Here is a 26,923-nt window from a genome sequence, read left to right as displayed (position 1 = left end):
TAGATTTATGTTTATATGCAATTATTGTATTACTACACCCTAATTTTATTGGTGCATTTAGTACCGTATTTGATTTTCAGATTAATATTCAGAAAATACTAAATATGCTTATGTATGTATGAGATTCAGCTGTAAACCAACATCTCTGCGTTTTTTTGCCGTTTCATAATTCGATTCGCACGGCCAATTTCCTCCTCAGCGCTTTTCCGATTTTTGCGCACCTATATTTAGCTAGCGTCAATTCTGCACGTGCATCCGATAACTCGTCCGTAACGACACCCCGGCACACATGTATTTAAATAGTTTCGATCGTCACACAGAGTATGTAAAATTGCCAACTTTTTAACTGATTTACGCAGAAAACACTTAACGCCAGTGACTAAGCAGAGCGTTCGCAAAATGCTGGGAGGGTGCGGTGGGAATTTACGGCCCCGAGTCGCGGGTGATTTTTTGCCCGGCTACACACGTAAGGCGTTGTATTAGATAAGGGAACTTTAAACGTAGGGTAGGGGTGGTCGTAAAGTAGACGCGCGGAGACGTTAAAGTGGTCGGCGGGCTGATATAAAACCGTAGAAAAACGGCGAGTTTTTGATCGGAACGCGATTTCTACTGCGCTGCTGTCCACCGGGGGAACCCTAACGAGATTCCGGCCAGTGAGAAGCATAAAAATGTGTTTCTCTTTTTTACTGTTTCGTGCGACGGCAGACGACGACGTTTCTTGCATTTAAACTTTGAATGGCATCAGTAAAACAGTGCTGTATCTGCGAGATAACGACGACAGTGCTGCGAACGACTGGTGATATACAAAAGTAAAAATGGAGAGGTAAAGTTTTGTTAACTGGTTTAATGGCAAAAGTGTACATATTTTCTTTCATATTCACATCTCATCTGATTGCTGATCACTTGATTGATCTATTACACAATAACAGTTTTGAGTTTATATTGCCAAAAAATTCTTCTACAGTAGACAATTCTTCGTTTCTTCCGAATTGCGAAATAACCAATCTGTCCAGAAAAGAAAAAAACGTTATTGATCGAATCAATGCACTCTCTGGTGATAGTAAAATTAATTTATGAAATTCAAAGAGCTAAATCATCGGAAGGTGCTTCACATATTTCGGAATGGAAGGTATCCACATCGGCGGATAATGAAAGCGATAGATTATAAAACTGTCCTGGAGTTTTCTTTCATTCCTTCGATGGAAAAGTACGACTACGACTTCATGGATGTTTCTGCACACTGTCATCGAGCAAAAATATTCAGTAATGTTTTTTTTTTATTAATTTGATCAAAGCAGAGATGAGATTTAAAAAGTTCAATAAAATCAATATTTCGGGACTCGAACCCTGAGGGGTGTGACTTTGCAGCCAGTAAAATGCAGATGGGGATGTCCGTAGAATAATATTAGAGTTCTGATTGGTGTGGCAGCGACAGTATTGCGGGCGTCTGCTAGTCTCTTCGAGTGTCTGCCTGTATCTGCCCAGTCCTCATTGTAGACCAAGGCTAAGTATTCAGAGCTGCAAAGCTTGCTGACCAATCACGATCACAAAGCGATCATCCAGGCAATCGTTGCACTCGCTTCTTAGAATAACGAAATATGTATACGCCTTTAGAAAGTGACATTTGCTTGATGGACATCTCCGAGGTAGAATTATGCAACGGGAATGTTGTGGCCTTACGGTGCTATTTGTCTTCCGGTGATATATTATTTCCCGTGACCGTTTCGTAACAAAGAAATATTCATTCAACGCACCGGAGAATACTTGCGTGCTATTTATGGGGAAACCCTTTAGTTCTAATCATAACGAAGGCCTTTGTGTGATCCCACTATTGTCTAGTTTATCTCTATTGATGAATAATCACTTTTAGTCACATATTTTAACGCGAGTTTCAAGAATATGATTAAAATATTTCAGAATAAAAATGTGAAAATAAATCTTTTGACTGGCCCTGAAATAGTTATTAATTACATCGATGGTGACAGGATTATTGCGCACACGAAAATTCCACACAATGGTGATTTTTTGATTGTCAAATATATTTTACTTTTAATTTTAACTGCTTTATTTTTTTCTCTATTTTTAAGTAAAAAATTATATAGTTATAGGAAATATAAGTGTATCATACCAATATACTAAATTACTAATATAATTGAAAATATTTTAAAACAAGTATTTTTAAATTAAAATCATATTATTATTTTATTTATTTATTTATTTTATTAATTTATTTAGCTTAATAGCTAATCTTTACATCTAACAAATTTAGTAAACATATATAAAAATATATAAAAAAATACATAACAGAAAGAAAAAATATACAATAATAAAGACTTAATATTATAATATTTTATTTCTATATGTACGAAGGTGTTTTTTTATTCCATTTATAAAACCCGTTATATTTTTGCTGTTTCGGATTTCTCTTGGAAGACTATTATATAAATTAAAACCTCCGTACATAATTCCCCTAGCCGTACTCGTTTTCTTATACTTAATTATCTTTAAATTTTCTCTATTTCTAGTATTATATTTATGTACATCTTTATTTCTTATTAAATACTTATTAAAATAGTGTGGTAACATATTATTTTCTAACTTATATATAAATACTAAAACATTCATACTCAATATTTCTTGAACATTCAACCATTCTAATCTATCAATCATACTTTTACAATTAGTTAATCTATTTTTATTTAAGATTACTCTCATTGCCCTATTTTGTAATTTTTGCAACATTTGTTTATCTAATTTATTCAACATATTTAATAGTGTTGCACAATAATTAAAATGGGGCAATATTATACTATTGTAAATTAATTTTTTTGTATTTATACTTAATATATTTCTTAATCTAGATAATAAACCTATTTTTCTACTAATTTTTTTTAATATGTAATTACAATGTTCTTTAAAGTTTAATTTTGTATCAACAATTACTCCTAAATATTTTATATTATCCACTATTTCTATATTAGAGTTATTTATTACTATTTTGGTACTATCATCTAACACATTTTTATAATTAATAAACATACATTTAGTTTTATTCTCATTTAATTTAAGTACATTATTCTTTAACCATATCTCTAACACACCTAATTCATCATTCAAATTACTCACAACTTCTTCAATGTTATCACCCATGCAATAGATCAATGTGTCATCCGCAAATAGATGAACTTTACATTTTCTTACGTTATTAACTATATCATTTATATATAAAACAAACAACAATGGTCCCAATTTAGACCCTTGTGGTACTCCATAATACACTAACCTCTCTTCAGAACATACATTATTTATCTTAACTTTTTGTTTTCTTTTATATAAGTAATTATTAAACCATCTCAAAACTATATCACTTATACCTATACTCTCCAACAGACATTATTTTTATATTTATGTATTGACGTATTCTTAAATATACACATACTCGTATATTTGTATATTTTTGCTGTTTGAAACTTTCGCTGTGCATAATTTTCGTTTGCGCAATAATCAACTAATATGAATAAAATATATTTAAACCATTATTAAAAAAAATCAAGGAGCAAACTAAAACTCTTAGAGAGAGTTTCACATTATTCGGATCTCATCGTCAATGTTTTCACCCAAAACCACGGAGAATACAAGTTTCCAAGTCATATAAAAGAAAGTCACATTTCAAACCAAATCTAATTAAGTATCATTTATCTTTCCCATTTCTACTTCCACTCGACCCCTTCGCATTCGAAATCACTCTAACCAACCATAAAACTTGACTATTAAACTCGAGAAGTTGGCACTTTTACATAAGCCCCCGTCAAGATTATGCAACGCCACACAGTGACTGCTTACTGCTCGCTGTCTCTATGCACGTATGGGTGTGTAATAAGTATTAGGAAATACTGCATAGGAGCGCGGTCGGTGGCTTACTCTAATCTTTTCCTGAGGGGGGAGTCTGCGTGACGTCACTGGCTCCACTATTTCCCCAAAGCGATGGGGGCGCGCCTTCCACCCTCCGAACTGAGAAATTTATGATTATACGGGCGTTGGCTTACACTATCGAAACGGTGTAAAAAATAACACGCCTACTGTATAATCTTAGTCATTAAACAATTTTTTTTTCTAATCTCGTTCTATTTTTTTTGCACCGAATCGCCGCAAATATATGCTGAAAAATATTTTACTGTTCAATTTTAATTTATCTGTCTGGCATCTGTATTAAATTAATCTCAGGCGCCGTTTTCGAGCTTTCGCGACAATTCTCGAACCATTGTTAAGCTCCTCGCCCCTTTCTATATTCAACACCCACTAGCTACGATTTGACAAATCCCCCGACTGACGTGATCTGGTCATCGCCCCTGTCCCTCCGGAGGGTGATAAAGTTCGAAATGCACATTTGCGACCGACTACACCCTTCGTTTCTTGCCTGTCCCGGACGAATTTTCAATTAACTCCCCCCCGCACGCTCCGTTCTTGCTAACTCCAATCTCTTGGCATTTACGGTATTTCCCTAATCTTATTATTTGACGGGAAATTTATGACGTACGATTTACAAGAACATGTGTAACGAAATTATGGATATAGCTCGAAATTTGATTTATGATATGCTATTTATATGTTGGAGAGTTGTCAGATGAAAAAGGGCGTGAGTCGAAATTTTCGTATATCGATCCAGAAATATCCATGTAAGATCGTCTGAAGTTTGAAATACAAACATTTGCTTGCCACTTAGATCTTAAACCACAAATAATTTATTACCCGTGATAGCTATATTTTGTAATTTAAAATCAATGCACAATATTACTTAAATTTGACCAGGAAAATGTATGTCATTTAATTAGATACTATAAAACTTTATTCAATAGAAATATTAAAAAATCTGAAATGATGTCCCTGATTCTAAACCAGAAATTCTCGGATTATCCCATAAAAAATCTTAATCTCAAAATACATTTTCACCGGTACATACATATATATTTTAACCAGTGAAAATATAATTTATCTTCCAAATTATATGATTTCAACTTTTCCACATGTAGTAATTTATACATGTACATATAATACTTACAGTTACAGTGAATATCTATTTTTCAGTAAAGATATATTTTCACTTGTCAAATCCAAATACATTTTCACCAGTAGATATATATTTCTACTAACGAAAATATAATTTAAGTGATAGACTCTAGTAAAATTATATGATGGTCTAAAATGTCTATGAAACTCAATTTGTCAGTTGCGAAACGACCATTTGCTGTTCAAACCCAAATCTAACCTAATAAAAGTTCTAAAACTAATTATAGTTTTAGAATTTTCATAAGATCAAATCCAAAATACAAACTAAGCCAACTCATCTCCCAGGGAAAAATACGCGGAAGAATAAGTACAGACAGGCATTGCATCTCACACTATGTTTTAAAAATATGATAACTATCCTTATCGATATTAAAACAAACTTCTGATATGAGAATGTTGATCAAAGTATATTCAAACCGAATTTTGGTCAATAGGAGAGCGCAAAAACAATTATCACTTCTCAGAAGTCAAAAATTCACGTCAAAAGCAATCGTGCCGTTTGCGATGTGAATTTTTGACTTCTGAGAAGGGATAATGATTTTTTCCGCTCTCCTATTGGTCAATATTCGATTTAGATGTTCTTTATTTGATACTTATTGTAAGTTCTAATATTGTTATAACACTAGATAACCAAGCGTTTTCACTGCAACGGCACAATTTTTGCTTTTGATGTGGATTCTAAACTCTAACGAATTTGGCCAGAAAAATAATGCATGTCATTTAATGAAATACTATGAATTTAAAAAAAAGGAAATATTAGAAAAACATACCACTAACTGGCCAACTTTTGCCCCCTCTGGAAAAATCTGAAATGACGCTTGTATTACTTAGCTTTTTTATAACAGAAAAATATGAAAAATGTTAGTACTGTTGGAATTGAGTCAAGGACTAGTTTTATTGAGTAACTGTTTTTACAAAGGTCGTTCAAGCTATCTTATCGTATTTTTTTTAAATTCGATAAATCATAGCATACTTTTCTGTATTATATCATATAAATATAAATTAATTGTTTTTATATACATACGTAAACTAATCTTGATTTTTTTGCATTTCCAGATCAACTTGCGGCTGATCCTCGTATCGGGGAAGACGAAAGAATTTATATTTAGTCCTATAGACTCAGCGGGAGATATAGCCATACATGTTTATGAAAATTGGCCTGAAGGTAATTACTCTTTTTAATTAGAATTGCACAATAATAAAAATCCGATACAATTTGTGGGGCCATTCGAATGGATTTAAATATTATTTTTTAATTTTTACATTGACCGCTGAGCATGTGCTAATTACATATGTGTTAACTAATGAATAGCGGAATGTAAAGGATTATTCGAATTGCGTAATGCTAGTTGTAATCGTTATCGATATATGTAAACACATTATGTAACTTGACTTCTGTTGTGTTTCAGCCGATTGGGAGGCCGAGGCAGTAGCCCGGGCTGAAATCCTCCGGTTAATATACCAAGGGAGGTTTTTACACAGCAGCGTGACGCTCGGAGCCCTGGGCTTGCCCCCGGGTCGCACGGCAGTCATGCATTTGGTGCCGCGGGAGAATCTGCCTGAACCAAATTCACATGGTAAATATCGTCATTGCACATTTGATCATCTTCTTCATTGTTTTCCTGATCCAGACCTTACTTGTGACATTGTAATATAAAATTAGCCAGTATTGTTCTGTTCTTGTGACATATTTTTATCATTGAAATGTAGCCTGTAACTTGTTTAAAATGCATCTCGTCAGAAATTATTTGTACACGTTGCATATTTTATCTTTTTTTTTTTCAGTAATGTAATAAATTAGTATCCCCTCGACATTTAAGAAAACGAAATTTTGTCTATGTAAAAGAAACATGATATGCACACAGACTAGAGAATGTCTGTTCTGTGTATGCACATGATGCGTTTGCTCTTGTGTTTTTGCAGCGTTTTTTAATATAAGTGCTCAATCCTCCTGTGTAAAAAAAGGGTCGCTAAAGGTCGACAGTTTCTAGAATTATACATACATATCAGTGGCGTGCGGTCCATACATATGGTAGATTCAAAACGACAACCGCATGCACGGTTGATGGCGAGCGTCTATAAACACCAGCACGTGTAACGGCTGAGTCGCTCGCCATCAACCGTACATACGGTTGACGTTTTGAATCTAACGCATCTATGGACCGCGTGCCACTGATAAATATGTATATCATTAAATTTTATTTTCTTCTTTATTCCACTCTTATATTAACACGAAATATGAGAAAAAATATTTTATTGATTATTTTAATCTTTTTCAATTTTAGGTAAGAAGATATACATCAATTATCTTTCAAAGTTTTAAATTTATACATGCATTATTTAATCAGTTTAATGTAAAGAACTGAAGATATTGGTAGTTCTTCATACAAAATGTTTGGACATTGGTTATTTTTCCAAAAGCGGTGATATTTTTGCTTTTATTTTTTTATGACAATAGTGGTTTTACGATTTTTTCCGTAATGTAGAGAATGCTCAGCACTATTTGACAATAAAATAAATTTCGAAAAAAGTGGACATTGGCACTTTTTCATTTAAACTTTCAATTGATATTAAAAATCCACAAAAGCCGAATATTATTCAAAAATCATGTAAAATAAATTAACGAAATTTAATAATAGAAAAGTATTAAAATAAATGATTAAAACATACTAATACAATATAACGGTGGAGAATCTCTGTTTCTTTTATAATTTATTATTAATGCAATATAAATAAATAACAATTAATTTAATTATGGAAAAAATATGTAATATTAACTAACTCCCAGTTGTATACTAACAAATTAATAAATGTTTATATATGAACTTATTACTTAAAAGATTAAAAGCGTCTATTCTCTGTCTCTTTCCTATTCATTAGTCAATGTCTTGACTCAACATCTTCGATAGCTTTGTCATCGCACATCATGATTCGTCTTTTTATTTCCAGTCCTCACTCACCATTAACAGATTGAACTGATCCGAGATTGACAATCTCATTTATATCCAAAAGTTATGTCTAAATTTTTCAACAGTATAATATAGGTAGTTTGTGATACTGTAATGTAGTCTATTAGGATTTAGGACATTTGAGAACTCAGCTGGATAAGCAGTAACTTCTTCCTTGTTCATTTTGTTATTTTAATAAAGAAGCGTGCTGCAACTGGAATTATTTCTTGAATAAACAGATTGAAATCATTGCTTATTTTTGAAGGCATTCAATGTAGTTACTTACAGCATATAATAATAATTATGTTCTGTAAAATATCATTTTTGTCGGTCTCATTTACATTTTTTTATTTATACAGCTAAACAGAAAAGTAAATTTCGAATATTGAAGTATAGATTATATTTTATTGAATTACTTTCTTTTTCAATATTGTGTTGTGTTTCATCAGCATTCTTTTAAAGATCCCTTAACCTTTAATCTTCACCATGCCATTCAAGTTTCGAGGGTTTTCCTCGTGTCATAGGTATTGAATAGATATAGTGACAGGATGTATCCTTGTAGTACTCCCTTCTGTCAATCTCTAAATCCTTATTTCTGTGTAAGTTTTTATGACACTTCTTTTAATGTTTCAGATCAACGGCAAAAGAGCAAAGGCGGCTCGAGCAGTTGCTGCTCGGCCTCGTGTAGCATATTGTAATGGGTCATCACAGTGGGCGGGCGGGGAAGATCAAACGGCCTGCTGCTTCATTATCTGCCTGTACATATAGCCCCTGCAGCGGGAGTATATAATTGATCGTTTCCGTGTCCGCCTCCGCTAATTCGATCTCTTTGTGCAAAGACAGTATAATCGCGTTGTGCGTATGTAACAACTTTCAGCTTCGTATAGAAAAAATCGGTGTAGAGAGAAACGTGCAAACGAACATAGTAATATAATAATTGTTTTTCAATCGTTAAAAAATCATATCTAATCCCGTGCGTGAATTGTTACATATGCATTTAAGAATGATCGGAGAGGGGCAGTATTAAATATAATACGGTTCAGTGATGAAAATTGTTTATTTATATATTATAATATATACGCATGTGTGTATGTTTACATTATTAAACGTGCACGTATGAAATTGAAAATGTATAGTGTACGTGACTGTGAACGAACTTTGAACTTAGTGTTCGCAAGCTTTTCTCGTGAATTAAAAAATGAAGATATGTCTCATCTAGATTTAATAAGTATCTGATAGTTAAAACGACGGTGTAAACGTTTGATACATTACGATGAATATGTTAAAACTTCAAAACACAAATTTATATATATGCATACGTGTATGTTTATATATATATATGATATAATATACGTTTATGATTAGTAAGTGATAGGCTAATCGGATTTTCGCTTAGTAATTGAGGTTTATAAATTTTTAAAAACATAGCTAAATATCACTAAATTAAGAACAATGCGAAAATGATATGATTGATTGTAATACCAGTGGATCGTTTGCGTTATTTTTTTCAATTCCAATCTTACGCTCAACACTTTTAAATGAAGTTGTACATATTAATAGTTTATAGTTTTTATGTAATATCATCGGTTGCAGTGCAATGTGATTTCCATCGTTCAAATCTGTCAATCAATGGTTTATCTTAAATGGTCCATTTATGTATTGTATATCTAATGTGAAACGTTACCTTTGCGAAATTACTACAATTGACACGCATTGCCAAATGACAGTTTATATTTAATTAGAATTTAGATGTTTACGTGCTTTTTTAATATTTGACTTATGATTTTTTAATAATTTAGGTGGCATACAAATTTTTTATAAATGTGACATAGACTGTTGTTCGTTGATGTGTGTCGAACAGATAAATATTAAAGATCCATAACTTCTTTGTGCTGTTATGTAGATTAAATAAATAAAAATATTCGTCGTTTTCATCATTTAATATATATTCTATAATTTGTGTAAATTTTAACTAAACAATTTATTACAAAAAATGCAATTAGCGAATTTTAATTAAAAAGAAACAAATATTAAAAAATTATATATCGATGTGTAAAAGAAAGTATGGACGGTTGGTTCTCAACAATTAGTGTATATATCTATATACATTTATAAATTATATAATTACATAATAATATACTCACATTTTCTTATGTTTCATGATTTTTTAATTTTTAACCGATTACACCTTACTAGCAAATTGCACGTGATCCATAGACGAATATATTTTGTTGATCTGTATTGAACGAGTCAGTATTTTTCTTTTAATGTATTATTTATAACGATTTATTTTTTATTGTTTTGATAAGAAAATTTAATCAGTATTATTGATGAACGTTGAAATTTATTTGCACAAAAAAACGTCAATCTATGGATCACTGTTTTTTTTATTATTATTTATTTAATTTTTTAACGAGAACTTGTGTATAAAGGAAACGTTAACGACGACTTAAGTTTACAGTGTGTGATAAGATTTCTTTGCCTGAATAATTTAAGTAATGAAAATACAATATGTAAATAATATTCTATTTATATATTATATATAAATATATGTGTATATGATAGTTATATACTATATAGATGGGAATGTAATTTTATCCTATTACATTTTTAGAATCGCTGTATAACAGGTATCTAAATTGGAATTATACATGAATACATATATATATATAGTTTATTAATCGGTGTCAGCATGTCTATCAATTTTTTTCAGTTCCGATTATCTATTTAACGGGTATTATTTTTTATTTCGCCGTGTAAAATTTTTTCAATGCATACGAGCTATTTATTGGGATTGCCATAATTTAATGACTCAGCTTAAGAACGATTAATTTATTTACTTAAAGGTTGCACGTGGAAACGACTTGTGGTAATAACTAAATTATTTTACATTTGCAATTCTTGATATGTTTAGTTTATTACAAATTTACTTATCGCTATTTCAATACATATTTATGAAAAACATCATTTTATTGTTTATTACTACAACGATAAGTTATGTTGTTAGTTTATTAAAGTAATGAATTGCATTTTTTTAATTGTTTAATTAAAATCAAATTATGTTTTGCTCTATATTTTATTTTTAATTTCAGAAAATATAACATATAGGGTTACTACGAGTTATCATGAGTATCACTTTTGTATATATGATTTATATATTATTTTCAGTTATGTATTCCAATTTAATCCTATATAAATATTTTTTTTATGTATTTTTCTTTTATTTTGTATGTACAATAGAATTAATTTGTATAATATTTTTTGCAAATTCATTTTAGTCTGAAAATAAAAATGAATAATGTTTTTCTCTGTTTTATTTATTCCTAACAAGGTTAAAATTGTTAATAAATTATTTTTTTTGTTTATAAATAAAAAACATTTGTAATATAAACACAGTTTCACAAAGATGTATTTCGGCACTGCTTAACTTTTTTATTGTCAAAGTTATTTTTTCCAATGCCAATTTTTCAGGAGGTGTCACAGTTTCTTCAATCTATTAAACATAAATATATTTATTATATGTGAACAAAATAAATATAATAAAAAATTAACTTACATCTAGAATATTTTCCTCGGGTTCTCCTCTCAATCGCATACTATGCACAATCGTATCCACTCTTTGTTGCTTATCAATCATCCATTTATTTATAGACTTTTCGTGCTGCCGTCGACTGATTATGTTGAACAACGCTTTATACGTCGTTTCTAATAACATACTAGCAACCTTAAATATTTAAATTAAATAGAATCATATAAACCACAACTAAAAAAATATTTAATAAAACACCTTACATTATTTAGATCTATGTAGTATAAATAAAATACTTTTGAAGGACCAGCACTAGCCGAAGTTGATTTACGTAATCCCTAAAATTAAAATTTCAATTAAAATTATATTATAACATGAATTTAATACAATAAAAATAAATAATACTTGAATTTCAATAAAATGTTCTTCTAACAACTTATAAGTGAGTTGTTTAGCTTCCTTCGCCGGTAGCATAGCGTTTCTTTGTATACCTTCTTCTTCGATATATTTCTTAGTCTTAATTAACCTGTATGGTAAATCGTTTGTTATTTATTTGTTTAAATGTAATAAATATATTTTTTAATTTAAATACTCAACCTAAAAATTCTTGCTGCTTTAGTTCCGAGTCTTTCTTGTACAGTTAAATATAAAAGATCCCATACAAGTAATTCAGAAGCTCTAGCCAATTTTAAAGTGTATTGCCCTCCACTAGCACCTCCGGTACATGACACAATGCCATCAGATCCTTCCTCTGTTAAAAAATACAATATAATTTAGTAGCCTACATATGAATAAGTGTTATGGAATTAAAATTTAAAGATTCCAAAGAAAAAATGCAACATATTATTTTCCCACATAAGAATAAATGTTATGGAATTCAAATTCAAAGATTCGAATCAAAAACGTTGAGAAAAAACAAAAAAATTGAAACGAAACGCTTCATCGAGATCTTCGTTAAAACATTAAATAAATAAAAAATGTACTACTTGAATTCTTATATCTACGGTCTATTTATTCAACGCCTGATTATCACTAGCTTTTAAATTTATGCCCTGTGGTTGGTTGGTTGCCTTAAGAGGTGGTACTGATATGTGTAAGTACACAGGGCAGTATTGTTTTTTTTATTGTATTATTCTTTGGTTATCGTATATATAAATACATTATTTATTTTAATAATTGCCTTGTTCTACGTGTATTTAGTTGTTTTTGTACTCTGAATCTTGATAAAAAAAAATGTATTATAGAATAAAAAGAAGAATAACTGTTTTGATAGTTTTTATATCATCATAGAAACTGATTTTTTTCTGCTAAAATTTACGATTGAAAGCAATAGTTTTATAATGTATTAAATTAAACGATTTTTTTCTTAATACGGAAAATCAAAATAAAGAAATATCAAAGTTGACAATTATCGCTTCTTTCTATTGAATTAAGCAAAGCTGTAGTGTGTCAAATTTTAATCAACTAATGTTATTTGTTATAGTACAAGATTATTCCCCAGAAAAGCTTGTTGAAATGAGAATAAAATTCAACATTAGGGTCACATATTTCACTGCTATAGGTTGTGGTATGTAGCTTTAAGCTAGCAACATGTGATGTTATATTTGTTCAAGAAAATATTGAGCTAATTATGAGTTTCTATATGATTTTAAATGCAGTAAAAAAATAAATATTTAATCAAGAGTCAAAAATACGTGCGTTTTACTGAACTATTTCTTAATTCAATACATAAAAAAGCTATAAATCTCTGCAGCATTGAAAAATACAAGTCTGCCAAATAATTTAAAATGGGATTTAGCAGCTTACAAATAATTTTACTCTAAATTACCAAGAGCTTGACAAATATGTATAAGTAAAAAAATATTATGCTTACCCATAACTGATAGATATTGTTCTAAATATTGAATTAAAAGCGGTCTCTTAGACGATTTTCTGCTATAATCTTTGAGATCAACGAAAGGTATCGGCTTAGATTTAGGCGCCCAAGGATCGTTGTCTAAATACATCATTTGTAATAATAATCTCATCAATTCACCACCGCATTCATCTATAGATCTTGTCATTGCTTCAATAAACAAATCGTCTCTAAAATCTTGATGAAAGCGATCAAAGTTCACCTTCCAAAGTGAATCTGCGAGTAGAAAATAATTAAAATACACACTCGAGTTAAATATATTAAGTTAATATACCGTCTTTAATTTGTACTGATGCGTCTCCGTCGATTTTTGCAGTAATAGCTCTTATATCAAATTCGGGTAAGAGTTGTGTGGTCGATTCTACATATTTAAACGTCGGAACGAGAGCATCTTCTGCACCCTCATTTAAAACAGCAGCATGGCAGACATATTTGGCCGTTATAAGAGAGATTAAGGTATCTCGCAGCGAAACTACAGTTATCGATTTTTCCTTTATAAAAATTATAAAATTTATATATAATATACATAGTAAATAATAATTCAAATAAAAAGTAACCAATATTATTACTTTGTCTTCTTTCACTCTTGCCATAATACTCAATATTATATTCACAGCACTCGATGCTCCTTCTTGTAACATTTCTTCGATGATCATCTCAGCTTCAGAGCCATATTTATTTTTAATATGCAGTATATATTTCGGATAGTTTAAAAGTAATAAAATATTTTCTTTACACAGTGTGTATTCCGGCACACTGTTACTTTTAGACGGTTGAAAAGTAGCTAATCCGTACTTGATTAGGGTGCATAGTGACTTTTTGATCTAAAATTTTTTTTATATATATATATATAGAGTAGTTTAGAATACCAGTATTATTCATGAATGCGTCAATAAACTTACTTGACTTTTCGGTAAGTTTGTCGTCATGTTAACTAGCGGTATGGTCTTAGAGCCAAATCTATACAAATCACTACCTACTTTTTCAACAATATCACCGAAATGATCAGAAAGTATATGGGAAACGAGGCTACCCAGTTGAATCGACATTTTGTATTTATAAACACAAGACACGCCGACGCATGACGTTTGTACTTTCAAGTTGACAGGTTAGGTCTTAATACTCAATTTATTGGCCTTAGTATTATTTTTAATTGTATTTTTATTATGTATCTAATACAAAATCTAGATGAAATAATTAAATTAATAAAACAGCGAATATGTTTAAAAATAAAAATGCCATTTATCTAATAAATTTTACATGTTTAATGATTTTTTTTCTTTAATAAATATATTTATTTATTATACTATTTATGTGTAAAGCTTACAATAAAATACACTATTATTATTTTAAATAAAATATGACAAATAAAATCAATTAATACCTTAAATCTTATAATTGATTGAATGATAATGACATAAAATATTTACTAAGTAGTATATGTGGTGATTTATATAGGTATTCCAACGCTTATAAAATAAATTAATATACCTGGATTTTTTTTGTTTCCCTGAGTGTGTAAACCATCTGTTATACCTTCACATGCATTACCTCTTTTAGCGCTCCAAAAATGTGAAGATCATCGTGAGCAAGATCTAGCGATATGTTGCAACTAAATACCTGTACTTGAAAGTCTATGTCGTTTTTATACAATAGTACATTAAATAGGATTTTTAAAGAGATCTGCGTATGTTTCTAACTCACAGAGTTTTTAGACTATCCGTATCCTTGCTGAATATAGGTTTTTCAAATGTGTACTATGTAAAATTATAACAAATACCTACATTTTGTGAAATAGCGAATATTTTGTTTAATTAAACGGTTAGGTAAAAATAGTAGCAATAAATAACTATTTATAGAGGCTTCTGTCAACAGTTATTACTAAGTGTGTTCTGAAAATTTTGTAATAGCGTCGCCCCTGCAAGAAAGCTGCGGAACCCTAGGGTGTCGTGGTACACACTTTCGGAACTACTATCGCATGTTGTTCTAATAATAATGGTTTTGCTGAGTATGCATTGTTTTAAAATTACCAATCGTTCAGATTTTAACTCTAGTAATAATAATTTTTAGAAAACCACCACGGTATGCTTGTATAATTTCACCAGCGCCTAACAGCTAAATTATATTTTCGCTGGTAGAAATATATGTTATCTATTGATGAAAATGTATTTGGATTTCCCTAGTGAAAATATAACTTTACTGAAAAATATACATTCACTGTAACATTTATACATCGCATGTAAATAAATAAGTATAATGATGTAAATTTACATATTACAACATATGGAAAAGCTTAAATCTTTACTTGCATTTGCCAGATAAATTTATCTGAAAAAAATTTCGAAGATATCCTTAAATTTGTGTGTTTTTTTTTTGAAAAGTTTGGAAACTGATGTTGGATTATCTTTTATCAGTTTTTGACTAACAATGAATGTTTAAAAGATAATTTTATTGGCTATCAGAAAAATAGAAGGTCATCGATTAAAACGGCACAAACATTTTTCTGAATTTACATTTATTTATTTTTTTAAACTCATATTAATAATATTAACATGTATACTTAAGGTTTGCAATTGAAAAAATATATTTTTTATACATTAAATAATGTTGAGCGATTTAAATGGTTAATAAAGAAGTACTATTTTTGTTGTTATTGTAAAAAGAGGGCGAGAGATTGTGACATTTATTAGTGTGGCAATACTTAGCTGTCGTCCTCAGTGTCGGTTTGTTGGGTGTCAACAGCGGTGGCGCAGGGCACGGCATTCGATATGTCGGGGCCCGACGTGCTTGCCGCTCTGGAGGCTGCCGGCCGGACTCTCTTGGTAACCCCCCGTAGTCTTCTTTCAGCCGTACCTTCATTTAGCTTCGAGAAAATGCAAATGTCATAGTTAAATCGTCACGACGTTTCAATTGTCAAAACGTACTATACAACAAACCCATTGTGTATTCGTCTTATCTTATTCTTTTCACCGTAAATCATATAAACCACTCAAAATGCGCATAAATTGAATATGTTGTCTGTACATATATACATGCTATTGATTGTATTTCAAGTCACTAATACTAAATCAAACGTCAGCATATGTATAACAAGTCAAAGAGCACTTTTTGTATCTATATGAATTATGCGCTCTCTGCAACAATAATCAAAGAAAAATGACTGAATCGGCTACAATCATGTATTAGTATGATAAAGGTGATATATTAATTGAGACAAACGATAAAATTTAACATGTTGTATGTTCAATAACATAATACTATTTAAAATAGGTCACGAATTTTCTCTCTCATTCTATCATGCATAATATAGATAGCAGTGCCATAACTAGAAATTTCGGTGCTCGGTGTATGTTTATAATTTGCTAATTTGCCTCCTCCCCTTCTTAATGCTGCAGAATAATTTAATATAGAAAAAAATGTTAGTCAAACTATAAATTAATACGGTAAGTACATTACTTACAATTCAAAATTCCAATAAAAAATACGAAAATTTCACACAAAAATATATACAATTAGATAGTATTAGCATATTAGACTATTATTATATAATATGTAAGATTAATCTTTGTTACTTACAATATCATTACTTTTCTTGCTTTTTTTTAAAAAGAAAATCGTTGAAAATCTGATTTCGATAATTGCACTTGATCTTGATCCATTGTAGATTTATTATTGAAAATCTTCGTTGCATCATAACAGGTGTTTTTTCAAAATCAAAGAAAATCTAAAACCGTGATGATTAATCAGAATTGAAATTATATAATTATCACTCTTAGTCACACTAGAAATTTGAAACACTAGGATACATATGGAATTCGAACCCAGGTCTGTCAGGTATTAGTCATCGACTTATATCACTGGTTTATCATGCTGGTGTTATATCCAGATAAATCCAAATTATTCATTTTTATTTTTATTAATTTAATAATGCAAACATATTTATTCATAAAGAAGAAAGCTGTTAAAATCTTTTAACACATTGTTGTCGGGTGATTTCGCGCATTGTTTCAAGCCTGGCGCGGGCCATTTTTTAGCAGCCGCGGAATTTCTCGGAAACGAAGAATTTCCGCGTTTTTTTTCGGAAACTCGCCATAACTTTTATACTATACAATATAAAATTATGAAATTTTAAACATAGACTTACCATAAACAGTACTATTAAATGAAGAAGAAACATGGAGGTTGACAGTTTTATATTCACTGAAAACTTGCGTTTATTTTGCACATAAAAGTACTATAAAAATGTATGTAATAAAAAATCGAATTAAACACTAAATAAAACTAAAATATGGCACAATCTGTTTTTATGAATAGATTTTCAACGTATGATATCTCTAAAAGCACGTACCTCTGTGTAGAGGTATGTCAAAAGATACATAGCTACACTTTTGGTCCAATTATCAATAATCAGATAAATTATCCACACAAAATTCATCGTCAGATTTATTTTTATCGGGTGAAAACATTTCGGGGTGTAAAACTATTTTTTAGACAACCGAACGACCGAACATTTACGCGTAACTGTAATGATGTCTTTTTTTTATAACAAGTCACAGATGTCGCAATGACTGTTGCTTGTTATCTACCCCAGGTCAAGTTTCATTGGAATTTGTTTTGTTTTCTCACTCCCAACCATCCCTTCTTTTACATCAGGTAGAAAGTAATTCCTCGAAGTATCTTGAATAGAATTGAACATAATAGAAGATATTTGGGATAACAGGAATTGTTTATAGTTCGTTATTTAATTTTTTGTACGGAATTAAAATTCAATATCAAAATTAGTACAATACATTTGGTGGAAATGTAATAAATGCGACGACGAATAAAATAATGTCTTTACTAAATATCAAAGCAGTGACATCTAGCTGCTGACAACAAAAAAAAATGCAGTTCAAATTACACGGATAAACACGTGAGCCGACTTCTAGCAACAGACTACAAAAAACGGATTTTTACGGGTCCCGCAATCCAGCAGCAGTTCCGCAAAAACGGAAAAATCCGTGTCCCGACAACAATGTGTTAACCATTTTAAAATATCCCCACTGATCAATCATATTCACTTGAATCTTCAGTCTATTCCTCTTTATCTTAATTGATAAAAAAAAATTTCAAGATGCATTCATAATTATGGGAAGCTTAGCTATGTCGCGCTCGAAGTTCGAAAGTTTTATTCTGAGGTCTACATTGAGATTGTTTCTATACTTAGATTTCATATATAACAATACTGAAAATACCTGTTCATATAAATATGCCGCGCAGAACGAATTCAAATGTTTCAAAAATGTATCGCATGACAATTCCATGAGAATATCTTGTTCAAACACAGATCAAATAATTTCTAAAGCTGCTTTTTAGAACCATTAAATGTTATAAATCTGTTATTGGAAGTTGAACAAACAGATTTACAACTTTTTACGCACTCCTCTCTCATAAAAAATAATGGGTAAAATATTTTATTAGAATAAATTGGCGAGTGGTGCTCTGGTCTCTGATATAAAAATCAAAGATGATATTTTGTCAAAGACGATTCGAAAATATTTTAATTAAAATATTTATTATAATTAAAATATTAAATAGTCTGTAATCGTACTAAATATTTTTTAGGCCCCTCCGCAGTCGATTACCAAAGATCAACTCCGGGAAGCCGAGAGCATCTTCATGAACTTTCGCAAATTAGGTTCACCATATCAAATATGCAAGGAGATCTTGGAGACGTCGCAAAACGAATTTGTACTATTCGAGGCGGCAGTGGTTCTACTCAAAGCATTAATGAACGAATGGTCTACTCTAAACCCCGATGATATTCAACTACTTAAAAACTATTTATTACAATATTTAATACACAAACAAGTACCGAGCTCTGTACTTGAAAAAGTCGTTAAGGTAAATTATAATTTTACATTGTAGTATGTATTATATATATTATACATAAATATATATTTTAGGTGTTAAGTGTCATTGTAAGATGGCAAAGCGTCGAAGATGGAGGCGCTAGCTGCCATGCTCTCTTACAAGAAGCTAAAGTCATGATAAAAGCTGGAAACGCTTCCTCGATCATCGGATGTTCGTTGTTCAACGGAATTATTCAAGAGTTCACAATACACAGCAAAGCTGATATTATCCCATCCGATAAGCGATCGTTGATAAAACGACAGTTTGAATCTAATGAATTTATTGATATAACATCGTTTACAATACAAGTACGTTGTGAATTGTGCGTGTAATATTTTATTCAATAATCATATGATTTTCTAATTTTAGGCTTTGATAGGAATAAAAAATAAAGGTGCAGCCGTCACTCAGAACGATATTGTGGTATCTGAAAAGATGCTATTGTTATTGAAGAGCTTATTGTTCTGGGGTCACTTCAGCTATGTTCTTCTCTTGTCTTCTCTGCTGTCGGATTCGGAGAGGAAATCTCAACCAGAAGCGTGGATAAGCATAATCACTGACGAAAATCTGTTTAACATGTTGAGCGTTATGGGGAGTCACGGAGAACCGTTGCTTTCTCCCGTTCTTCAGTGTTTGGAGCAGCTCACTTACGTCATCGCCGGTTATTCGGATATAGACAAAGAGAACGCTCTCAGATTAATTCGTGCGTTGTTTCCGCTGTTGGGAGCAGCTCCGTCGCCATCGCCCGCTTCAGCTCTGAATAGACTCGTCATTAACTTCTCTCGACATTTATTGTCGCTACCGCTGGAAGATTTGATGCAGTTTTTGACGACGTTGCTCGCTTACATCGAACACTTGATTAGATTGAGTGCTTTGGAAGAAGCTGTAAGTTTTATAAATAATTTAAATTTAACATAGCATTTGAACTTTCTAATTGATATGATTCTTTTAGCATACCTTAGTTTACACCGGTACTGATGAAGAAAACGGTTGGAAAACTGGTCTGGAGTCAGCTTTGGACGCATGGGTTCAGTTGTTACACGTAGCAGCTCCGCAATTACACACTTCTCGTATCATTAAACCTGTTCCACCAGCTTTTTACGAAGGGTCTTCTCATATATTCGACGCTTTGCTTAAAGTTAGACTAGCTCCTCCCGATGGCACAAGGTTAGTCATTTTTTAGATAACTAGATGATATGAGAATTTTAAACTTCCGTCACCATGCTTCACAATTGTTAGATGAGGGTGTGTCGCTGCTTGGCACTGAGTTTTTGCCAAAATTTAACCAATTCCTAGTATGTTCTAAAGTTGAATATCATACTAATACCGACCCTAAGGTTCAAGCGATTGACGCAAGATACTTATTGATCAATTAACAATTAACATTTTTATTTAAATATAGACATGCTGGAGCTGAAAATGAGACTGAAATTGAAGAAGAAGGCAGCGATATTGAACGTTTTGAAGATTTACTCAAATTAGCCGGAGCTCTGGGTCGTGCCGCTCCTGATCACACTCTACCATTGTTGTGCCGTTTATTAGAAAATCGAACTGCTAAGTAAGTACATACACTACCGGTCAAAAGATCAAAACCTGCAACGATGTTGATAGTCACAAATCAACCCTTATTTCTTTTAACTATTAAAAATATTGTTACACAATTAAAGAATAGACTATTTTCTGTATTTGCCATAATAATGAAGGGTAATCCAACTATAGTTTCTGAATTTAAAAAAAAAATAATACACAAATTTAAGATATCTTTAGATTTTTTTTATTAATCGAACTTTTGATGTATTTCAATAATTATGAAAAATAATATCAATTAACCCTTCAGGCTCGTATGCCTAAAACAGATTTTCAGTCCCAGGGGCGTCATGTTTTCTTTTAATGGAGATAAAGATAAAATATATATTAATATTTAAGGTTTTTCAAAAAATTGTCTACTTCATGGCTCTCTTGTTCTTCAACATCAGTTTTAATCGATGTACAATATCTGAATCTGAATCGCGATCTTTTGATGATTCTAATGGTGGTCTTTTCGAATAAGATGCCATTTTGAAGATGCCATAGATATGTATAAAAATCCGAAAAAAAAATAATACTTAAAATACCATAATAAACATCATTCTTTATGGGACTTGAATGTGTCAAAAACTGAAATCCTTTGTGTATGCCGACAAGTTGGGGTCGTAGTTTGGAAAAAAACGATAAATTGAACATTTTTTCGAATAAAATTTTTTTTTACATCTAAACTTGAATCCATTTTTTATAGTCTTCAAGTTATTTGAACGAAACTATTGTTCTTATAAATAGATGATAAAACAGAACACTGTTTTCTTCCGTCCATATGTGTGGGATTTTTAATGGGCGTGCAGTGCACGTTATACGTGCTTGACGGATTTTTTATGCGCGTGCGGTGCACGTCATACGTCCCTGTAGGTGGTTTTGATCCGCGTGCGGTGCACGTCATACGTGCCTGAAGGGTTAAATGGCTGATCCTTTCGATGATTTTTTCGTACATTTTGACCTGCGACCTGGGAACTTTTCATGCAAAACATCCAACGTTGCACCCGATGTGTGGAAAGTTGCGCCATCTTGTTGGAACCACATGTCTTCGATTTCGATTAAAAAATAATCGGTTATCATGCACCTATAGCGCTCATCGTTGACTGTTACAGTCTGACCTTCATCGTTTTCAAAAAAGTAAGGCTTAATGATGCCGCCTGACCACAATGCGCAACAAATAGTTACTTTTTGGGCTTGTAATGCTCTCTCGTGAATCAAATGAGGATCTTCTTTGCTTATTAACATACCCAGAGAGGTGGAAATGTGCCTCATCAGAGAAGATTTTCTATGAAAAATCAGCATCAACTTTCTGCTGCTCTTAACACCCAATTTGTGCAAATTCTTCGCTGTCCATGGTCTCTGGGTTTCAGTTTTTGTGTTGTCTGCATTTTATACAGGTGTCAGTACAATGCGCCAAAGGGAGCCATAAAAATCCTAAAATCTGCAAACGCCAACAAAACGACAATACAGCAGCAATATTCTCAGCTGAACGGGCGCCACGATGATGCACAGGCCTTACCCTATCTCCAACGCTTCCAGTCTCTTCAAACTTCTTCACTGTGTTGCGAATTGTTCGCTCAGTAACACAATGAAATTTACCATAATCTTCCTGTAAATTTCGACACACAGTTCATGCAGAATTGTTATTTCTGTAGAACAATTGCAATTGTGTTGTTGCAAACTAACATTTGACACTTTAAACATGCGTGATTATTGACAGCTGTCTGATTTACAGTGGTGCCAACGTAGGATACTCGAATTGGATCAATCTGTACTATGGCGTATGTTTTTTTAGACACTTAAATATACGGTGTTGAGGGTTTATAAACTCTTTCATTTTTTTCTATGCACATTCATTTATGTGCATTCGAAACTACAAATCACAATCTGGAGAATTTTTGCTCATTTCTTTCGTTTAGCTTAGTCTTATTGAACTTATTACTATTGGACTGTTTACGCGCGTTGGTTTTGTTTTGCGGGCGTTGAGCGAGAATCGGCGTTGGGGTTTCCATACAAGATCACATCACTCTAGCAAGCAGCTTCACCCAAGTCCACCCTACGCCAGCGAAGACTTACGAGACGCCTGCCTGGAACTTCGTCCTGTCGCAGAACCCCTGGACGTCCGCAAAGAGCATCCACCACAGCAAGAACCGAGCCAAGATCAACCCTTTTGGAACGCGAGCCGAACAGCTGATATTTTGGCCATCCAGCACTATCCGTGAACTTCTCTCCAGAATTTCGGCCAATATTTAAAATAAATCGTTGTCACGTAATTTGTACCATTTAGTAGCTAATAAAAACCTACACTTTCATTTAATTTATCTAATTTATATTAAGAATATCATTAAAAAATAGTTTTGACCAGTAGTGTACGTGTAATAAATTATTTTAATTTGATTAAATTTAATCGATTGTCTTATTTATTTTAGAATGCAAGAATTGTTTTTGATGGGTGCCTCTCATGAGCTGTGCTCCACGTACGAAGATCTACATTGGATCATATTATTTGCTGGTAAAATTTTATACAATTTCTAATATCTAAAGGCATTTTCTCTGATCTAATTTATATATATATATGTTTATTGGATCGTAGCTCATGTTTTGACGCAAGACGGAGAAGGTGAGGTGCCAGCTATACCCGGAGAATTAGTGCGATACAGTGTTTCCAATACCGGTGAATTGAATGCATCGCTACAAATTTTGGCAACTCCTCAAAACCCACCAAACAGCGAAGATATAGAAAAGGCTAATCCCATTGTCAGGTGTGATTTTAGTTAATTATTGTAAAATATTGAGCTGTAGACCCGCTCCTATTATGGAAGCTAGTCGTATGATATGCTTTATTAATTGCACTAAGCAGCTTATTGATTTTATGTTTCTTCATAGATTGATTGCTGGTATTTGGCGTATGTCTTGGATCGCCGGTTGGGGAGCCGGTCAATGGGTGGCCAGTCCGACTTTAGGTGCTACCGTCACATGGTTCTTGCGTCGCTGGGCTCGCGCTTATTGGCTACCGGATGATAGATGCACAGTCGTTTCGGGAAAACCAGGACCTGTTTTACGTACTCTTTGGGGGCGTGGAACTCCAGCCGATGTCTGGGCGACGGAACGAATGGCATTGGGCGCTTTATCATTGCTGCGTTCACTACCTGGTGATCCAGCTCCATCTCAGCATGCCGTAGCACTTTTGAGAGCTGCTGCTAGCATTGATAATCAGTATGTTTGATGATTTATCCTGATAAATATATAACATGAGAAATAATGCTATATTACGCTTGTTTAGGGGATGCGCTGGTATTGCCCACATTTGGGAAGCCGTAAAATGGGGTATCGGAGCCGGAGGCATTGGACTATCTGAAGAAGTGCGGCGGTCTTTAGCAGCCACTGCAGGAACCGCTATTGCAACATTGCCAGAATCGGAACAATCAGCCAATCTTGGATCGATATTAGATCCAGCTAACATGGCTCTATCTTCATCCAATACGGCCGAGTTTCAACAAGCGATTGATATATTCACGGGTCTCGCTGAGGGTTGCCAGGTAAATGATTTATATTTTATTGCTTTTGTGATTGTGTTGTTAAACTTTTTATGGTAATTAAAGACAAAATCGGCCAATTGCATTTGGGAGAAGCTGCAGCCTGCATTTTTGGCAACGACAACTAGAATGAGAAGCGGCGAACATATCACTCGAAACGGTTTACGTTTAGCCGCCGCTACCGTTGCACACTTGCCACAGAATATGTTAAGCCAAGCTGGTGGAGTTCTTCTGGTGCAAATAACTGAACTCGTGCACGTCTATGCCGGACGTCCTATTATGCAATTTAATAATTCGGCTCATGCTAACGACGCTGAAGATGATTTTTGCGACGTAAGATATATTAAGATAATTGATTTCAAAATTTTTTGGCTTTACTATCTTTTCATATAATAGGAGACCAACTTGGTCATGGAGATTGTCAGCGAATTAGTCGCCAAGGGATACGACGACGTGACCGAAAAAGGCAACAAAGAAGGAATGGAAGCCGTATTTGAAGGAATTTACGTGATATTACCTAGAATGATACCACCTTCTCCGCTACTCCAAAGACCTACTATAATGAAATGTTTTTATAAGTTACTCTATGACTTCGGGCCGCACATTGTGAGTTATTATATTTATTATTTTATGTTATTATCAATGTCTTGTATTAATTGTGTGCTTTTCAGATATGCTCATTATCCGACGAATGCTTCAATATTGTGATACAGTCCATAACCGACGGGCTCGAAGCTCCGTCTGATAACGACGCCGTGTTGATGTGCAAGCTCGTCAGTAATTTTAGTAGACATGCACAAAACAAAGTGGGCAACCACAGCCGCATTCTGAGCGCTCTGCCGATTATGGCTAATCGGTTGGTGTCAGCCGCCGCTACCGGAGCTCTCCACTCCCACTTGGGACTCTCCGCTTCCACTTACTTTGATATGGCACACTATTTACCGAACATACCGGTTCCTCCGGAGCTCGCCACCATCGTCAAGAACGAAAATATGCTAGCTGCCCAGCAGAAAGCTGCATTTTTGAAATACTTCACTCACTTGAACGCGTGCAGCAGAGCTTAAATTATCTGCTAGCTTAATTTATCTTATCAGTAATGGATGTATTGGATTTGTGTCTTCCGTTAGTTTCTGAAAATATTGGATTGTCACACATAAAGTTACGCATTTGATCACACTGTTAAATGAGATTTTTATACAACAGGCTTTTTGCCACAAAGATAAGATAACGCAATCTGTATGTAATATTACATGATGATTTATTTCCAATTTAATTTCTATTAAAAAAAGGTTTGATAAAATACTCAAATAATTTTGAATTGCAGATTATGCTATCTATTGATCTGAATTGCTTTATGTACTTCCTTTTTAGAATTTTTTGGGTTTCGTGTGTAGTGTGATAATTTAATAGATCATTAACGCTACAAAAATATTTTGCTACAAAGAAAAGTTGCATATGTATTTTTTAATCTAGTCTTACCAATTGATTTCAGGAATCACATTTAACGTTTAATTAATTCTAAGCTAAACTATGTTTTAAAACAAATGGCTTCTGAACAGTTCATATTATTGATTTTATTTTTGAACATTCTCGGAAAAATTCATCCATTTTCAATATTTGTTTTGATGAAATCAAAATTATTTTTTATGATATATTATGATATTTTGAACTCATTTAATGCTGAGTTTTGGCCCATAGATTATACTGGCCATAAAAATTGTTATTGATATATAAAAGTTATTTTATTCTAGCATGTGTAGTGTTTTTGTTATAATCAATAGTATTTTTACAGCTACGTGTGACGTGTAGTTTATCATTGTCTACTATATATTAGGTTTATTATTTATATGGCTGTTTTGCAGTTCCATTAATTTTAGTTTAATATCATGTTATTAAAGTGTATAAGAACATTTAAGTAATTATCAAATCAACCGAAATCAAATGCGCAACTTCATCTATGACGTATTAATAGACGCTTTTAGCATATTTTCTCTGAAAAATCTTCGAATCGCAGTCTACTTATATAATATTGACGAATTTACTTATTTGCGATCGCAAATATTTTATTGTGATATTCGTATATAATTTTATTGTAATGAAATACGTAAGCATCATCATCTGAATATGATAATTTCCTATTATGATATAAATGTTGTACATTTTTTTTGTTACTGTATATTAATTACCACTTATACAAATTCAATCTATAACCGTCTCTTATCTAGCTTAATTATGCATTTACATTGACCAAAAATTTCTCCCACACTCGGTTCTGTATGTAGCTAGGATATGAAATTAATGTTGTTTTAAAAAAATTAAAATAAAGATATATTTTTAAATTTATCTTTTTCTATAATAATCGCACTGCATCTAAAAATAATTCCACTCATCCTGATTTTTTTAAATAAAAATTCCTATCACAGTGTCACGCGTTAAAAAAGATAATGGCACTTAACAGCAGCAAGCT

At 32.2% G+C, this 26,923-nt stretch overlaps 3 protein-coding genes across 3 annotated transcripts in view; 2 read left to right on the top strand and 1 right to left on the bottom strand.

Annotated features, from left to right (window-relative positions):
• Positions 1 to 9,934, top strand: part of UBL3 (ubiquitin like 3) — a 159,781-nt gene extending 149,847 nt beyond the window's left edge. Inside the window, exons 2-4 of the mRNA XM_088185973.1 lie at positions 6,124 to 6,232; positions 6,477 to 6,644; positions 8,649 to 9,934. Coding sequence (XP_088042099.1) covers positions 6,124 to 6,232; positions 6,477 to 6,644; positions 8,649 to 8,713 — 342 coding nt within the window. The 3' untranslated portion in view covers positions 8,714 to 9,934. The remainder of the gene's footprint in view (positions 1 to 6,123; positions 6,233 to 6,476; positions 6,645 to 8,648) is intronic.
• A 1,294-nt stretch (positions 9,935 to 11,228) lies between these two features.
• Positions 11,229 to 14,584, bottom strand: Polr3C (RNA polymerase III subunit C). Its single transcript, XM_088185972.1, has 9 exons — positions 14,362 to 14,584; positions 14,029 to 14,283; positions 13,734 to 13,950; positions 13,418 to 13,675; positions 12,142 to 12,295; positions 11,950 to 12,070; positions 11,808 to 11,882; positions 11,572 to 11,739; positions 11,229 to 11,508 (listed from the first exon to the last, which is right to left on the bottom strand). Exons 1-9 carry the CDS (start codon positions 14,506 to 14,508, stop codon positions 11,365 to 11,367), a joined length of 1,539 nt encoding a protein of 512 aa, XP_088042098.1. The 5' UTR covers positions 14,509 to 14,584; the 3' UTR covers positions 11,229 to 11,364.
• A 1,591-nt stretch (positions 14,585 to 16,175) lies between these two features.
• Positions 16,176 to 26,795, top strand: LOC148234931 (exportin-4-like). Its single transcript, XM_088185964.1, has 13 exons — positions 16,176 to 16,281; positions 19,064 to 19,342; positions 19,405 to 19,659; positions 19,721 to 20,236; positions 20,304 to 20,518; positions 20,754 to 20,909; positions 23,350 to 23,432; positions 23,514 to 23,682; positions 23,807 to 24,136; positions 24,204 to 24,459; positions 24,523 to 24,789; positions 24,853 to 25,062; positions 25,128 to 26,795. The coding sequence occupies exons 1-13, from the start codon at positions 16,228 to 16,230 to the stop codon at positions 25,518 to 25,520; spliced, it is 3,183 nt and encodes a 1,060-aa protein (XP_088042090.1). The 5' UTR covers positions 16,176 to 16,227; the 3' UTR covers positions 25,521 to 26,795.
• The last annotated feature ends 128 nt before the right edge of the window (positions 26,796 to 26,923 follow it).

This window comes from Plectrocnemia conspersa, unplaced genomic scaffold (genome assembly GCF_051122295.1).
Source record: "Plectrocnemia conspersa isolate PC_06_02 unplaced genomic scaffold, ASM5112229v1 ptg000005l, whole genome shotgun sequence".
Taxonomy (NCBI): Eukaryota; Metazoa; Arthropoda; class Insecta; order Trichoptera; family Polycentropodidae; genus Plectrocnemia; species Plectrocnemia conspersa.
This window is presented reverse-complemented; position numbering and strand designations above follow the sequence as displayed.

What these genes read in the sequence shown, in the direction of transcription:
- Polr3C (XM_088185972.1), bottom strand. Translation starts at nt 14,508, where the DNA reads ATGTCGATTCAACTGGGTAGCCTCGTTTCCCATATACTTTCTGATCAT. An exon ending in ATCAGTACAAATTAAAGACG is followed by an intron (nt 13,676 to 13,733) that starts GTATATTAACTT and finishes TTCTACTCGCAG; the next exon opens with ATTCACTTTGGAAGGTGAAC. An exon ending in CCGAGGAAAATATTCTAGAT is followed by an intron (nt 11,509 to 11,571) that starts GTAAGTTAATTT and finishes TATGTTTAATAG; the next exon opens with ATTGAAGAAACTGTGACACC.
- LOC148234931 (XM_088185964.1), top strand. Translation starts at nt 16,228, where the DNA reads ATGTCGGGGCCCGACGTGCTTGCCGCTCTGGAGGCTGCCGGCCGGACT. An exon ending in TTAGAAAATCGAACTGCTAA is followed by an intron (nt 20,910 to 23,349) that starts GTAAGTACATAC and finishes TATTTATTTTAG; the next exon opens with AATGCAAGAATTGTTTTTGA. An exon ending in AAGGCTAATCCCATTGTCAG is followed by an intron (nt 23,683 to 23,806) that starts GTGTGATTTTAG and finishes GTTTCTTCATAG; the next exon opens with ATTGATTGCTGGTATTTGGC.